We start from the raw sequence: 16,174 nt of genomic DNA, 5'->3' as shown, positions 1-16,174 counted from the left end.
GGGCGGGGGGGACGGGACGGGACAACAACGACGACGACGACACAGACCTTGGAGGTGGTTGTTTCAGTGGAGCCCGGGAGTACATGGGGTCCTTGACCCTTCCCAAGAAGTGAGACATCCTGGGGGATCTGAGCAGGACAAGGGGGTCGGCTGCCCATGAAGGTGAGCTCTGCTCTGCTCCCCCTGCCCCTTCTCTCCGCTTTGTAGGGAGACCTTCTGCCAGCGGGCACCCATCTTCCTTGACTACCTGCACAGTATCCTGCAGAAGTACCCCGATGGGGGGCAAATCCTCAAGGTGAGACCCCCAGGGAGCCCAGCAGCCCGGGCTCTCTTGCCCAGCTGGGCAGACAGACCACAGGCAGCTGGGGTGGGCGGTGGTCCCTGCCCAGCACCAAGCCCTGGACCTCGCTGGCCAGCCGGGAGAGCGGGTCAGTGCTTTTCTCTGGGGGCTGGGGGGGGGTGAGGTGTCCTAACACTGATTCCTGAACCCAGGAGCTGGTGCAGAATGCGGACGATGCTGGTGCTAACAAGGTCGTGTTTGTGTCCGATGAGCGGGAGTTTGACGTCACCAGAGGAGGGCTGGAGGGCACCCAGGGTGAGAGGCACTACGGGCACTGGGAAAAACTGGACAAAGTGCAGGGGCGGCACTGGCAAGTACTTGGGAGGGTTTGGGGGATACTGGTGAAGAACTGAAGGAAGATCACGGTGGACTGGGGGAACTGGAACCAATGAGGTGTTCTAGGATGTGTTGTGGGCACTGAGGGTACTTGGGAGGACTCAGTGGTACTGGGGGCACTGAGCAGGATTTTGTGGGACTGGAGGGGAAACTGAGGTTGTGGAGATACTGAGTGTGGGTCACAATCCTCCCTACATGTCCCAAGACTCCCCTAACCCGTGGTCCTAACTCCCCAGGCCCAGCCCTCCTGGCCTACAATGATGCCCTGATGTCGCCCCGGGACTGGACAGGGATCCTGCGCCCAGGCGTGTCACACAAGCGGGAGGACCCCAGCACTGTGGGGCGCTTCGGCCTGGGCTTCACTTCTGTCTACCACCTCACAGGTGAGCAGCACTGGGGGCCTCAGCTGGGACTGAACTGGGGTTGTACTGGAGGCATTAAACTACAGGTGCTGGGGAGTACTGGGGGGCACTGGGGAGGTGCAAAATGGAGGGCTGGGTTTGAAGTGAGGAAAACCGAAGCACCAGGAGGCTGGATGGGGGTGGAGGGCAGGGCTGCAGAAAAAAACTGAGGGAGGACTGATGAATTGGGATTAAGCTTGGGGTCATGGGAGGCACTGTGGGATCAGTGCCCCATGTGCCCATCGATGGGCTGGGACGATCCAAGGAAGCAGTGGTGTCCATGCCATCCCTGTGGCCTCATGGTTCTTAATGTCCCCAGACCTGCCAGGTGTGCTGAGCCCCCCATCCTTGGGGGTGCTGGATCCCGAATGCCAGGTGCTGCCAGGTGGTGGTGCCCGCTGGGATGTCTCTGCAGCCCAGGACCTTCCTGGCCTTTTCGAGCCCTTCTGGGCAGGGCTGGAAGCTGTGGGACAGCACCGTGGCTCTGCCCATGGCACCCTCTTCCGCTTCCCCCTCCGCCGGCAACCCTCGGAAATCACTGCAGCAGTCTCCGATCCTGGGCGCCTCCGTAACCTCCTCCAGACCTTCCTTACAGAGGCCCCTCTCGCTCTCCTCTTCCTCCGCCACATCCGTCACGTGGCCGTGCACCATGTGGCCCCAGATGGAGCACAGACACTCATGGGGACCCTTGTGGCATCGCCTCAGCCTCTCCCTGTGCCAGGGCCATCAGGGGATGAGGGACTGAGGCTGGCATGGCGCCTGGTGGCCCTGCATGGGGAAGGGGTGAGGGATGGGAGCAAGTGGCTGGTGGCCACGGGCAGGGCCACGGAGGGGCCGGCCGTGGCACTGGGCGCAAAGCTGGGGTGCTGCCCTGAGCTGAGCCTGGCACACCCCCTCTGTGGGCCCTGCCAAGGGCGGCTGTGCTGCTTCCTACCCCTGCCAGCCACAGACGAGATGACCACAGGGCTGCCCGTCCACGCCAGTGCGCCCTTCACCCTCTCCGATGACCGCCGCCATCTCCGCTGGCCTGAGGAGGGCAAGAAGGATGGTGAAGATGCCCGCTGGAATGCCCTGCTGCTCCTTGGCCTCCTGCCACAGGTCTACAGCCACATGGCTGCTGTGGTCGCGGCTCTGCCTGACACAGACACCTACAGGATCTGGCCAGACCCCAAGAACACGCCGAGCAGTGGCCGCATCCACAGTTTGGTGACCCATGTCTGCCGGGAGCTGGCAGCTGCCCGCATCCTGGTGCCAGCTGCAGAGAGGGCCGCGGGGCGGCTGCGGGCCGCTGAGGCTGTGCTGCTGCCAGACGCCACAGGGGACATGGCCACACGGCGGGTGGTCCAGGCCTTACTGGTGGCAGCTGGGGAGCCAGTGGCTGAGGTCCCAGCCCATGTCCACAGGGCACTGGCGTTGGGGATGGTGGAAGGTGTACGGGAGGCCACAGCGGGCCACGTGCGGGAGGTGCTGCGTCGCCATGGGACCGTAGGCCTCCCCGCCGCCGACCGGCTCTCCCTGCTGCGCTACGTGGCTGGGGATGGGTGCCATGCTGAACTGCGGGGTCTCCCCCTCCTGCCTCGTGCTGATGGAACCTTTGTGGCCTTTGGAACCAAGTCAGCCATTGTCTACGTGGACACATCAGACTGCCCCAGGTGAGTCTGTGGCCTCAGGCAGCCTCATTCCCTGCAGGAGTGAGCAGGTGAGCCAGTTACCCAGGGCACAGCACCCGCTCTTGAGCTGAACGTCCCTGTGGTCAAACCTGAACATTTGGGTGTCTCACTGCCCTCCTCCTCTCCCTCAGTATCACTGGGTGGGAGCTGAGCCAGTGTCCAGGAAGCTGCCTGCCCTCATTACTCCTCTAGTCCTCCAGCATCTCCATTTGTCCCCACAGGGAGCTCCTGCCCGGCCTGGCTGGGTCATTCCTGCCCTCAGACCTGGAGCCAGGCTTGGACAGCCTTCTGCGAGGCATTGCTAAGGCGGGTAAGAGACGGGAGGGTCCCTGGATCTCCTTTGAGTCTCTTAATTTTCCTCTAAACCTCAACAGCCCTAGGCACCCTTGTACACACTGGGGCTCCTCTGCAGCCCCAGCATCTCTCTGTACCACACTGATAACTCCCTATACATACCTGGAGCCCCTGAACCCTGTCCGAGGCCCTGCTCTGGGCTTCCCCCATCCATTTAACAGGACTGTAGATCCCGTCTCACTGTCTCTGGTTTGGGGTGTGTTGTCTGAGCCCAAGGCCACCTCTCCTATCCTGCATCTCCCTGTGTCTCTGGGGACTCCCCTGTCCTTGCTGTTCTTAGCAGTTTCCTCTGTCTCCTCTGTTCTCCCTTGGATCCTGGGTCTCCCTGTGTTCCCCATCTGAGGACCTCTGTGCGCCTCAGTACTGGTCCTGCTAATACCTTTTTCCCTCTCAGCTCTCCTCTATCCCCACCAATCTGGGGTTCCACTGTTCCTCCTGTTCAGGACATCCACTGTCCTTCCAGAGCCCAGGTCCTTCCATCCCCAGTATGGGGGGCCCCCCAATCCCCTGCAGATCTCAGGTTCTTTCTCCCCTGGGTCCCCCTGCCAGGTTCTAGGTCCCATGTAGTCCTCATCCAGCCTCTGCCTCCCACACACAGGTCTGTTCTCCAACCTGGTTCTGCTGGACCCAGCTGTGACTGCCCAGACCCTACGCTTGGCTCTTCCCCCTACCTGGATGTCCCAATCTTCAACCCCAGTGACCTGGCGCCCGGCCAAAGGCCCCCCCCAGCCTCCAGCCTCCTGGTTCTCAGCCCTGTGGCAATTTCTGGCCCACCACGTGGAAGACCTGAGCCCTCTGGAGGGGCTCCCTCTCATCTCCCTGGCCCCACTGGGTGCCCCCAGCATCTGTCTGGCTCCGCTGCTACCCCAGTCCAGTCTTATCTTCCAGACATGGGAGGACCAGTGTCTGCCACCTGCTGTGGCCTCTGTGCTGGAGGTCTTGGGTTGCCCAGTGGTGCCACCAGGCATGTGGCACCGTTCCCTGTCCCTTTATGTCCTGCCTCCATCCCCCCTCAATGCCTTGCGGGCCCTGGGCAGGCAGGGAGTCACAGTTGTGGCCCCCCGCCTGGCCTCGCTGCCTGCTGCGGATGTGGTCACACTCCGACTCTACCTGTCAGACCTCCCCTCCCTGGAAAAGCAGGACAGGGCCACACTGGCTGCTCTGCCCCTCTTCACCCCACTCCCCTGCTTGGCCACCCCACAGCCCATGGAGCTGGTACCAGCTGGTGCCACCCCTGCCCTGGAGCCGCAGATGGAGATGCCCAGAGATGTGGTGCTGCCAGAGGCCATGTTGAAGTGCCGGGATGAAGCTGACCGGCGGCTCCTTGGGAGGCTCAACACGTCCTTCACCAGTGTAGCCAATGTGATGCTGGAGGCCATCAGAGCTGTGGACCAGGGTGCCTATGCAGGGCGAGCAGCTGAGACACAGGCTCTGCTGCTCTGGGTATTGCAGCATGGAGACATCCTCTTTGCACAGAGTCCCCCACTGAAGCAGGCCTGCAGCAGGCTGGCCTTCCTGGAGACTCCCAATGGCCCCGTGTGCCCACGAGACCTCTATGACCCTTGCGAGAGCACCTTGCAGGCACTGCTGGGCCCTGAGCACTTTCCTCCTGCCGCCTTCCACAGTCCACCTGTCCTCCGTGCCCTGAGAGCCCTGGGCTTGCGGCATGGTAAAGGCTGCCTGGCGCCTTCAGACATCCTAAAGGCTGCAGCAAGTGTGCGTCAGGGTGATGCAATGGCTCTGAACAGGGCTCAGGCACTGATCAAGGTCTGTAACCACCCCAAGGCACTGGCTGGCTTCAGCGCTTCGAAGCTTAGGGAGCTCCAGGCCCTGCCGTGGGTGCCTCGTTCCAAGTGCACTGGAAGTACCTGGCAAAAGTTCCTGCCCCCCAAGGAGCTGCGGTCCCTCCAGTACGAGCCCCTGGTGGGGCTTGCCATGCACCTGACTGGTGCCTTTGTGCCAGAGGCAGAGAATAAGCTGGGACTGAACCAGACCCCACCACCAGAGAGAGTGTGGAAGCAGCTGAGACAGCTGGCAGCATGCAGGGACATGGGTGAGGTAGGTCCTGCACTCCGGCCTGTCTACCAACACATGCAGGAAAACCTGAAGACCTTTGGGGATGCCCCGGATGATGCTGTGGTGTGGACTGGGTCTGGGTTTGTCCTACCATGTGATGCTGTACTGGGTTATCCTGATGAGCTGGATCTGGGGATGCTGGTGCCCCGGGTGCCCCCTGAATTCCTGCCCTACAGCTGCCTCTTCCAGGCTTGGGGGGTGCAGGCGAGGGTGAGTGAGGAGAGGGCGGTTGCAGCCCTACACTGCCTGGGGCGAAACATAGACACACGCAGCTCCAGAGAGGGCACTGCAGCAGAGTTGCAGGTGGCTGTAGCTGTCCTGGAGTGGCTTAAGAGTCGGGGGCACCAGGGCAAGGGCACAGTGCCAGTTCCTGTGAGGATCTCGCAGGGCTCAGGCTTTGCCCTCCGCCCAGCTGCCTCTACTGTGTACCTGGACATGGAGCTGGAGGCAGAGGAGGATGTTCAAGAGGTGGTGCATGAATCAGTGCCATCCAGCACAGCCATATTCCTTGGGGCAGAGCTGCTCAGTACACGGGTGCTGGGGCCAGAGCTGTTCACGGCCTGTGGCCCCTCAGAGCCCATCACCTTACGGCTCCGCAACATCCTCCGGGAGTATGGTGAGGAAGGCGACCTTTTCACAGAGATGGTCCAGAATGCAGAGGATGCTGGAGCTACTGTGTGCCGCTTCCTCCTGGACCTCAGACACTGCAGAAAGGCCACCTCCGGGCTGCTAGACCCCAACATGCTTGCATGCCATGGTCCAGCCCTCTGGGCCTACAACAATGCCCTGTTCACAGAGAATGACCTCCGTAACATCACACGAGTTGGGGCTGCTACAAAGGAGGGCCAGGCAGGCCAGATCGGGCGTTTTGGGCTGGGCTTCAGCTCTGTCTACCGTGTAACAGATGTGCCAGCAGTGCTGAGTGGGGAGACAATGCTCATCTTTGATCCCAATGGCACCCATCTGGGCAAGCACATCCCCAAGACTGGCTGCCCTGGCATCCGCCTGGACTTCTCCAGACGACCACGCATCCTCCGTGCCTTTGCTGAGCAGTTCTGGCCCTACCATGGTATCTTTGGGTGCCGCCTGCCTGAGCCAGGACCCTTTCCAGGGAGCCTTTTCCGCCTGCCTTTTCGCACTGAAGAGGAAGCTGTGACATCCCAGATTTGCTCAGAAGCCTTTGGTTCTGAGCGCATCCAGTCCCTTGGCACCGGCTTCCTTGGCTCTAACTGGCTCCTGCTGCTCTTCCTGAAGAAGGTGAGGGAGATGTCCTTGGAGATGCTGCCAGACACGGCCACCTCTGCGGAAGATACCATGCCTCTGGCCATGCTACGGCGAAAGGAGATTCGGGACTTGGGGGCTCCTGGGGACCCCCCAAGCTGGGCAGCCATTGAGCAGCTCACAGCCTGTGAAGAGGCATCCAAGACCACGTGGCACTACCTAGTTTTGGTGTGTCAGGGTGATGGGAAGTTGCTGCAACTGTTTCACCAGAACAAACAGGCAGGGCTCCATTCTCTGCCTCCCATGGCTGGTGTGGCTCTTCCCCTTGCCCTTACTGCAGATGGCAAGTGGGTGCCACGTCTGAATGCTGATAAGGGACAAGTCTTCTGCCACCTTCCCATACCAGTCGCCTCAGGGCTGCCAATCCACGTGCACGGGGCCTTCAGCATCCTCTCAAACCGCAAGGGGCTGTGGGACACAGCGGAGCGGGGTGAGTGGAACCGGGCGCTGCTCCACAATGCTGTGCCGCTTGCCTGGCTCCGGGCACTGGACCACCTCCGCACCATGCATGAGGCAGGTGAGTTGAAGAGCTATGAATATCATGTCTTCTGGCCGGACACTAACACTGCCCGTTACCCCTTTACGGAGGCTGTGACTGGTTTCTACGAGGCTGTGACAGCCAAGAATGGCCCCAGGCTCTTCTCTGATGGCTGCTCATGGTGCTCACTGCAGGATGCCCGCTTCCTGCACCAGGCTGTGGTCAGACACCCCAAGCTGGGTGCTGTGGCAAAGCGTGTCTTTGCCACTATCCTGCCCCATCCCCTGTTGGCTGTGGCCTTGCCAGAGCATGTGCAGAGGGGTCTCGGACAGGCAGTGGATGCTGGCACCTATGACTGGCCCCGCTTTTACTGTGAACTTGTGCTTCCCAACTTGGAAGACCTCTCTGTTGTTGACCGGGACTCACTGCTTCTCCATGCACTGGATATGTCCCATGATGATGTAGACAAAGTGCTGCAGAGAGTGCCCTGCATTCCTGCCACCCCTCATGGTCATCTGCAGCTCATCAATTGCCTGGTGCATCCCAGAGGCCGCACTGCCTCTTTATATGACCCTAAGGATGGGCGCTTCCCCACTGGGGAAGCCTTCCTTTCCCCAGAAAGACTAAGCCGACTGGAGAGGCTGGGCATGGTTAAGGACACAATGGCCCTGGCAGAGCTACTGGAGCGGGCAAAGACAGTGCAACTTATCTGGACCAAGGACCATGCCCAGGGCTACCGGAGGTCTGCCTGCATCCTTGAGCTGCTTCAGGATGCAGTGGAAAAGAGGGTGAACAACACCTTGCAGGCAGTTTTCCAGACTGTGCCCTTCCTCCCTGGTACACTGCCCACTGGTGAAAATGTGCTGTTGCCTGCTGCCCAGCTCTACCATCACCACTGCGCCCCACTAGTGGGGCTCATCCACCCTGTCTTGGCTCCTGAAGTGCTAGGTGAAAATTTCAGCCTTTCCAAGGAAGTTGCATCCTTCTTGGGGCTGGACCGGCAGCTACCAGCAGCGACAGTTCTTGAGCAGCTGAAGGCACTGACCCGTAGCTCTAACGCTCTCCCTTTGGAGAACCTGCAGAACAAAGCCCACCGCTGCTACAAGTACCTGAACATGCTGCTCCAGAGAGATCACTCCAACTGGGATGAGGTGGCTTCTGCGGTGGCCCAAAAGGAGCCCTTCATCTTGATAGGCTCCAACTTTGTGCCAGTCACCGCTGTCGCTGAGACGCTGTCATTTGAGGCTGTCCCATATCTTCACCAGCTCCCAGAGCAGTACCATCTCTACAGCCAACTCTGGAAGTGTGTGGGGCTGCGCCACACATTCACCTGGGATGATTATGCCCAAGTGCTCTGCACCCTGGCAGACAGGCATGCTGGAGAGCCACTGCCAGCCAGGGAGCTGAGTCTGGCCTTGCAGCTGGTGTCTTTTGGCCTGATGGCAGATGACAAAGAGCCAGATGCCTACCAGACCCAGCAACTCTTTCTACCTGATCAGGAGGGCATTTTACGTCCACGGGACAAGCTTCACTTCAATGATACGCCATGGATGCCAGTGGACAGAAATGTCCTGCTGTGCCATGAACAGCTGTCCCGACCCACAGCCCTGCGCTGTGGGGTGCCTACCACACGCCACCGGGCACTGGAGAGGAGCCAACTGCTCACTGTGGACCTGAACCTCTGGGCACAGCCATTTGGTGCCCGTGAAGACTTGCCTACACGACTGAAGAACATCTTGGGTGAGTACCCAGCATCTGCTCGTGATATCGTGACAGAGATGCTCCAGAATGCAGATGATGCTGGTGCAAGTCTTGTGCACTTTGTCTGGGACCGCCGGCAGCACCCAGTGGCTGCCACTTTCAGTGAGAAATGGAATGACCTGCAGGGCCCTGCCCTCTGCATCTACAGTGACAGCCCCTTCCAGCAGCAGGACATTGAAGGCATTCAGCGTCTGGGGGTGGGTGGCAAGCGAGGCCGTCAGGATGTCACAGGCAAATTCGGCCTTGGCTTCAACACTGTCTTCCACTTTACTGATTGCCCAGCCTTCCTTACTGGAGACAGTGCTTTGTGTGTCTTTGATCCCCATCTCCACTACGTGCCCGTAGCCACAGTTGAGAGTCCTGGTGGGATGTTCGCTGTCAACCCCGAATTCAAGAGAACCTTTCAAGACATTTATGGCACCTTCCTACCCTCCTTCTTCAACCTGAACCAGGGTGTCCTTTTCCGGCTGCCCCTCCGCACTGCAATTGGGGCTGCTACCTCCAAGGTGTCTGGCATGGTTGTGAGGGACCAAGACCTCATGGCCATGGAGACAGTACTGGCTGAGGAAGGTGAGGACTTGGTGCTCTTCCTCCGGCACCTCCGCACAGTGGTCTTCTCTGAGATCCCCCGAGATGGGAGTCAGGTGTTGGAGAGGCTGCGGGTGGCCACAGAGTTGACAGATCGTGATGCAGAACTGAGACGAGGTTTTCAAGCAAGATTGAGCCAAGCTGTGGATGGGAACAGCCCCACCTCTGTCTCCTATAACATGGCAGTCAAAACCAGCAAGGCCAAGACCAGCACTGTGTGGAGGGTGATCTCCCAAATTGGGGTGCAGGAGGGGGCAGAGGAGTCTCCGGTGCTTGAGCGTCTGCCCTATGGAGCTGTAGCTGCCCGCCTGAAGCCACTGGGCTTGGACAAATTCACAGGCAAAGTTTTCTGCACCCTCCCACTGCTGCTGGCCCCAGGCCTGCCTGTGCACATCAATGCCAACTTCTCTGTGGATGCAGCCAGACGCAATCTCCGCCAGGACCCAGGCAGCACAGAAGCAGCCTGGAATGGCTTCTTGCTCCAGCGTTTGGTGGCTCCACTATACTGTGCCTTTCTCACTAGGCAGTGGAAAGCTCTGGGACCTGAAGGGCTCTGGTACAAGTCCCTGCAGGTCTGTGAGAAGCACCTGGCCTCCCATTACCTCCAGTTCTTCCCTACTGTGAAAAAGGTGCTACCTGTCTTTCAGGACCTGGTGAGGGATGTCTATAGGCACTTAAGTCATGCCCGTCTGCCCCTGGTGCCTGTGTACCACGTGAAGCCACCTAAAAATGTGGTGACAATGACCTGGGCATCTCCAGGTGGTGGGGACGTGCTAGCAGAGCCATACTTCCTTAAGGCAGTGCCTGAGCAAGCTCTCCAGAATGTGCTGCAGCACCTGAACATGAACCTGGTGCCAGCATTCTCCCACCTGCGGCAGATCTATGAGGAGTTCTCTGAAGCCCATGTGGATGCTGTTGCCTTGCAGCCACACACTCTCCGGCGCTTCCTCAAGGCCCTGGCAATCCCTGTGCCCTGCATGGTGGCTGAGACACCCCTGAGGACCCCAGAGAACTGCTCCATCTTGCTGAAACTCTGCCTGGAGCCCACGGATGTGGACCAAGCAGAACTGGAAGGCCTGCCCTTGATGGCCACACATGATGGCTGCCTGAAAGCCCTCAGCATCCACCACCCAGTCTTCGACAACACCTTTGCCCACCTCTTCCCCGACCATCACCACTGTTTTGCTGACAAATTCACTTCTGACTTGACACTGCCTCGCTTTGTGAAGAAACTTGGCCTCCCGGAGGCCATACCATTCATCAAGAAGGCACTGGATCAGCTGAACTGGACCAAAGAGGGAGAGAAATGGCTCAGGGATCTGTGGAAGTTCTTCAGCACTGTCTACACACCCATAAAGGCCAAAAAGGACTTGGAGGCGGACATGAAGTCATTCATGAATCATCTCCAGGATATGGTGGTGCTGCCTGTTCAGGGGCATGAGAGAGGCTCAAAGCACCTACTGCCACTATCCTCCCTCCCCAATGTTCTTTTTCAGTGTGACACAGAGGTGGCCAAGGTGCTGCACAAACTGGGCATCCCTATGCTCCTACAGTCTCTGCTGCCTTTTGACTTTGCTTACCACTGCCTGAAGACAAGGGCACTGCAGGCTACAGAGCCCAGGGCCGTGCTGGCCCAGCTGGCAAAAGCCAGAGCTGATCTCTGCTGGAAGGGCTTAAACGACTGGGAAGTTACTGTCCTGCTGTACTTTGTGCGGGGAAAACTGGATTCATCGGCAGTGGAGCAGCTCCGGCTCCTGCCTCTCTTCCGGAAGTATGGTGGGGGCTATGTACCTGTGGCACCCTACCACAAGGTGCTGATGCTCAGCAGCCACTTTCCAGAACTGACCCGGGGTGCCCAAGCCCTGTACAACCTGGAGAAGGACATGTTGCTGCTCACATCAGACAAGATCCACCAGGACCTGGCCAACGATTTGCAGTGGGAGCTTACAGATGACCAGAAGCTCTTCCTGACTGTGGTGCTGCCTCGGCTGTCCCAGCTCACAGTGCAAGACCTTATGGAAGCTGTGCGCTTGTTCTTTGTTCTGCAACCCATCTGTGATGCTAAGTTCAAGGAAGCTGTTGTGGCAGCTTTTCGGACTGTGGCCTTTATACCCAATGCCCATGGTCTGTTGTGCCGGGCCTCCTACTTCTATGACAACACGCTCTCCTTCCACACTCTGCAGCTCCAACACCGCTTTGTGCCCAAGTCTTTCTTTGTGGAGCTAGATGGCAAGCAGGAAGCTGCTAAGGATTTCCTGCTTCAGGTGGGTGTCCGCACCAGCCTCTCTGAGGAGGATTTTGTGGCACTGGCCCAGAAGATAGAGCAGCAAGCAACTCAGGGTGGGTGCCACAGTGAAGACCTGCTAGCACAACAGCAGGAGATGCTCAAAGAGCTTTGCACCCTGTTGGGCAAGCCTGTGTCGGAGGCTTTCCTGGGGCAAATTGCCTCAATCCGCTTCCTGCCTCCACTGGACATCCCCCCAAGCCTGATCAACCTCCACCCCCCATTTGCTGCCTGCACTAAGCCTGTAGCCCTGAAGGGCAGCATTTACTACTGCCAAGAAGATGTGGCTGAGCTTGTGTGGACATCAGCCACCATCCTGCCAAAGTCCTTTGAACAAAAGCAGGACCTCCTGGAGGCCATGGGAGTCCTTGTAAAAATACCCACTGCCCTGGTGATGGCCAACCTGGAGCAGGTGTGCAGGGCAGCCTGCCAGACACAGCAGCAGGTGAACACACGGGCCAATGTGCTCCAGAAGGTGTACAACTTCTTGCAGACCCATCTGAAGGACGTGGACACAGGGCACCTTGCGGAGCTGCCTGTGGTGCTTGCCAAGTCAGGGGACATGGCCATGCCACGTCAAGTGGTGACATCACTCCCAGATGAGGCTGACTTTTCCCCCTATCTTCTCACACCTGACTCCCACGTGGCTGCCTATGGAGACCTCCTGCAACACCTTGGGGTGGTCCTGCTCCCCACACTGACTCACTACAGCCATGTCCTGGCCAAAATCCACCAGGAGAGCCATGCCAGTGGGATTCTCAGTACTATCCAGAAGAAGACAGTCTTGCTGGCCACAAGGCACTTCTTTAAGCTGCTGCAGGAGGCACGGGAGCCCCCTGATCTCTCCACTGTGGATGAGCTGTACTTGCTGAGCACTGCTGACTGCCTAGAGTCATCCCACAGGCTGTACTTCAATGACTGCGTGTCCTCAAATATCTCTAAAGCCTTGGAGAAGACCTTTGTGTTTATGGCTGAACTGCCGGGGACCGGGTGTAATACCTGGCAGCTGCTGCAAATGCTACCACAGCACCTGCGGCCACGGGCACTCTCAGAGGTGACAGAGCAGCAGCTGGAGGAGGGCAGTCCACGGCCATGTCGCTACGGTTCTCACTGCCCTGGGCAAAGGCGTCTGCAGACCCTGCTGGTATCACCATGGTTTAGGATGGGGCTGAAGACTCTGCTCCGGTGGCAGAGCCACAGGGCTGTGATGAGAATAGAGGGGGATGGCTGCTTTGCAGTGGAGCAGCTGAAAGTGCAGTGCTGTGAGGACATCTGCACTATGCTGGTCCACCGTGGTGCCAAGGTGGAGGGAAGCTCCCAGCCACGGGTGATCCATGTGTGCTCGGCTGGTGGTGCCCAGCGGCTCCTCTACATCCGGCATGCAGAGATGGTGCTGGACCGTCACCAGCTGAGGATCCTGGAGACACTAGCTCAGGAGATCAATATCATCCTGGGTGGACAGCTGGATGCACCCACCTTGTCAGTGCTGCGTGAAATGCTGGTATGCCAGGAGCCACGGGATGTGGCCTTTGTTCTGGAGGAGAATGATGTGGCGCTGGTGGGTGCTGCACCAGAGACAGAGGAGGTCATGGCACCAGAGCTGGAGCCAGAGCTGAAGCGGCTGCAGGAGGAGGCTGTGGCAGAGGGGAAGCCATGGAAGGATTGGCACAGCCTGATGCCAGAGGTGAATGGCAATGTGGGTCACAGCCTGGCAACCCAGCGCTGCTTCTGGGGATGGGAAGGCCATGGCTCCTGGTTGTCCAAGGCCACAGCCCTGACTCCATCCATCCCAGAGGCCCAGCGGTGGTTGCAGCAGGCTGAGAGTGACCTGCAGGCAGCCCACAATGACATAAGGCGCTGCTGCCCCAACTGGGTCCTCTTCAAGGTGCACCAGGCCCTGGAGAAGGCGCTGGTGGCTGTCATACTTTGCCACAGTGAGGCCTTGGAGGCCCCAGTGGGGCTGGTGGGAGTGGCCCAATGGCTGGAGGCAGTGGAGCCAAAGCTGAAGGGCCTGACAGAGGAGGTGGAGTGGTTGCATGGCTGTGGCGTAGATAGCAAGGCCACCCAGTACCCGAGTTACCACCCCTTCCCCATCACTCCCAACAAGGCCTTCAACAGTGTGGATGAGGAGGGGGTACTGAAGCGGATGCAAGGAGTGCTGGGGAGGCTGCGGGACCACGTGGACAGAATGTGAGGATGTCCCCACAGAGGGGTCATTGCCAGCTGGGCCACAGGACCACCACAGACCTGTCCGGACTATGGCAGGAGGGGGTTGGGAGCAGATGGGGGGGCCTAGGCCACTGAAAGTCATGCCTTGCGGGGGGTGAAATAAAGTACAATAATAAATGTTGCAGTGCTGGTAGACTCTTCACTAAACAGGGTGGTCAGGGGACATGGAGAGGTCATGGCTGACTGGGGGTGTGTGGAAGGTGAAGGTGGTGATGAAAGGGTTTAGAGGACTGTGGTGAGTAGAGCTTGGCTAGCTACCAGGTGCAAACCAAGCTGCTTTATCACGCCCTGTCTTTGACAGGACAGAGGAGAAAATGTAACAAAAATCTCATGGGTCATGATAAGGACAGAGAGATCACTCACCAATTACTGTCACAGGCAAAACAGACTCGACTTAGGAAAATTAATTTAATTTATTGCCAATTAAGCAGAGTAGGATAATGAGAAAAAGAACAAACCTAAAAACACCTTCCCCCCACCCCTGCCTTCTTTCCAGGCTCAACTTCACTCCCAACTCTTGTACTTCCTCTCCCAAGCTGCGCAGGGGAATGGGGAATGTGGGTTGGGGTCAGCTCATAACACTTCATCTCTGCTGCTCCTTCTTCCTCACGCTGTTCTGCCCAGCGCGGGGTTCCTCCCATGGGAGATAGTCCTATGCTAACTTCTCCAATGTGGGTCCTTCCCATGAGCTGCAGTTCTTCAAGCGTGGGTCCTTTACACAGGGTGCAGTCCTTCAGGAACAGACTGCTCCAGCATGGGTCCCCCACGGAGCCATGGGTCCTGCCAGAAGACCTGCTCCTGTGTGGACTCCTCTCCACAGGCTGCAGCTGCTGCCAGGAGCTTGCTCCTGTGTGGGTTTGTCATGGGCTGCAGCTCCCTTCAGGACATCTCCACCTACTTGTATCTACCCCCGGCTGCAGGTAGATCTCTGCTCCACTGTTACCCCCCAGGGGCTGCAGGGCACAGCTGCCCCACCACCGTCTGCACCACAGACTGCAGAGGAAACCTCTGCTCTGGCACCTCCTCCCACTCCTTCTCTCTGACCTTGGTGCCTCCCAGGTTGTTTCTCTCACAGATCCTCACTCCTCCCTCCCAGCTGCTGTTATGCAGCAGTTTTTATTCCTTCTTTAATATGTTAAATATGATGAGTGATATTTGTCAGGGGTCAGTATTGGGACCAGCATGGTTTAACATCTTTGTTGGTGACATGGACAGTGGGACCAAGTGCAGCCTCAGCAAGTTCTCCCACGAGTTGTGTGGTGTGGCCAACATGTTGGAGGGAAGGGATGTGCCATCCAGAGGGACCTGGACAGGCTGGAGAGGTGGGACATGCAAACCTCATGGAGTTCAACAAGGCCAAGGGCAAGGTCCTGCACATGAGTTGGGGCAATCCCAAGCACGAACACAGGCTGGTGGATGAGTGGATTGAGAGCAGCTCTGAGGAGAAGAACTTAGAGGTATTAGTGGATGGAAAACTGACTATGAGCCAGCAATGTGAGCTCACAGCCCAGAAAGTCAACTATATCCTAGGCTGCATCAAGAGAAGTGTGGCCAGCAAGTCAAGGGAGGGGATTCCCCTCTTCTACTGTGCTCTTGTGAGACTCCAGCTCTGGGACCACCAACATAAAAAGGACATGGACCTGCTCAAGTGGGTCCAGAGGAGGCCTTGAAGATGCTCAGGGGGCTGGAGCACCCCCCTGTGAGGACAGGTTGAGAGAGTTGGGGGGTTCAGCTGGAGAAGAGAAGGCTCCGGGGAGAACTTAGAGCGGCCTCCCAGGGCTGAAAGGGGCTACAGGAAAGGGGGAGGGATTCTTGATCAAGGGTGTAGGGGTAGGATGAGGACTCATGGTTTTAAACTGAAAGAGATTTAGATTTAAATTAGATTTAGGAATAAATTCTTTACTGAGAGTGATGAGACACTGGCACAGGTTGCCCAGAGAAGCTGTGGCTGCCCCCTCCCTGGAAGGGTTCAAGGCCAGGTTGGACGGGGCTTTGGGCAACCTGGGCTGGGGGAAGGTGTCCCTGCCCATGGCAGGGGGTTGAAACTAGATGGTCTGTAACATCCCTTCCAACCCAAACTATTCTGCGATTGATTCTATAATGTTATCACAAAGGTGCTACCAACATCACTGATTGTCTAAGCTTTGGCCAGTGGCAGGTCCATCTTGAAGCTGGCTGCAGCTGTCTCAGGAGTTAGAGCAGGGAGCATGTCACAGAATCACAGAATCGTCTAGGTTGGAAAAGACCTTGAAGATCATCCAGTCCAACCATTGACAGTCCCCAACTACACCAGATTCCTCAGTGCTATGTGGACCTGATTCTTAAACCCCTCCAGGGATGGGGATTCCAACACCTCCCTGTGCAGCCCATTCCAAT

At 58.1% G+C, this 16,174-nt stretch overlaps 1 protein-coding gene across 1 annotated transcript; it reads left to right on the top strand.

Annotated features, from left to right (window-relative positions):
- Positions 1–83: 83 nt before the first annotated feature.
- Positions 84–13,875, top strand: LOC113490679 (sacsin-like). The gene is made up of 7 exons (XM_026867236.1): positions 84–109; positions 208–295; positions 493–595; positions 913–1,059; positions 1,397–2,729; positions 2,969–3,057; positions 3,700–13,875. Exons 1-7 carry the CDS (start codon positions 84–86, stop codon positions 13,761–13,763), a joined length of 11,850 nt encoding a protein of 3,949 aa, XP_026723037.1. The 3' UTR covers positions 13,764–13,875.
- The last annotated feature ends 2,299 nt before the right edge of the window (positions 13,876–16,174 follow it).

Source organism: Athene cunicularia, unplaced genomic scaffold, assembly GCF_003259725.1.
Source record: "Athene cunicularia isolate RWA unplaced genomic scaffold, athCun1 SCF_2, whole genome shotgun sequence".
NCBI lineage: Eukaryota > Metazoa > Chordata > Aves > Strigiformes > Strigidae > Athene > Athene cunicularia.
This window is presented reverse-complemented; position numbering and strand designations above follow the sequence as displayed.

Excerpts from the sequence above, each read along its gene's own strand:
- LOC113490679 (XM_026867236.1), top strand. The coding sequence starts at position 84 with ATGGGGTCCTTGACCCTTCCCAAGAA. Across the intron at positions 110-207 it reads TCCTTGACCCTTCCCAAGAA|GGAGACCTTCTGCCAGCGGG; the intron begins GTGAGACATCCT and ends TCCGCTTTGTAG. Across the intron at positions 296-492 it reads ATGGGGGGCAAATCCTCAAG|GAGCTGGTGCAGAATGCGGA; the intron begins GTGAGACCCCCA and ends TCCTGAACCCAG.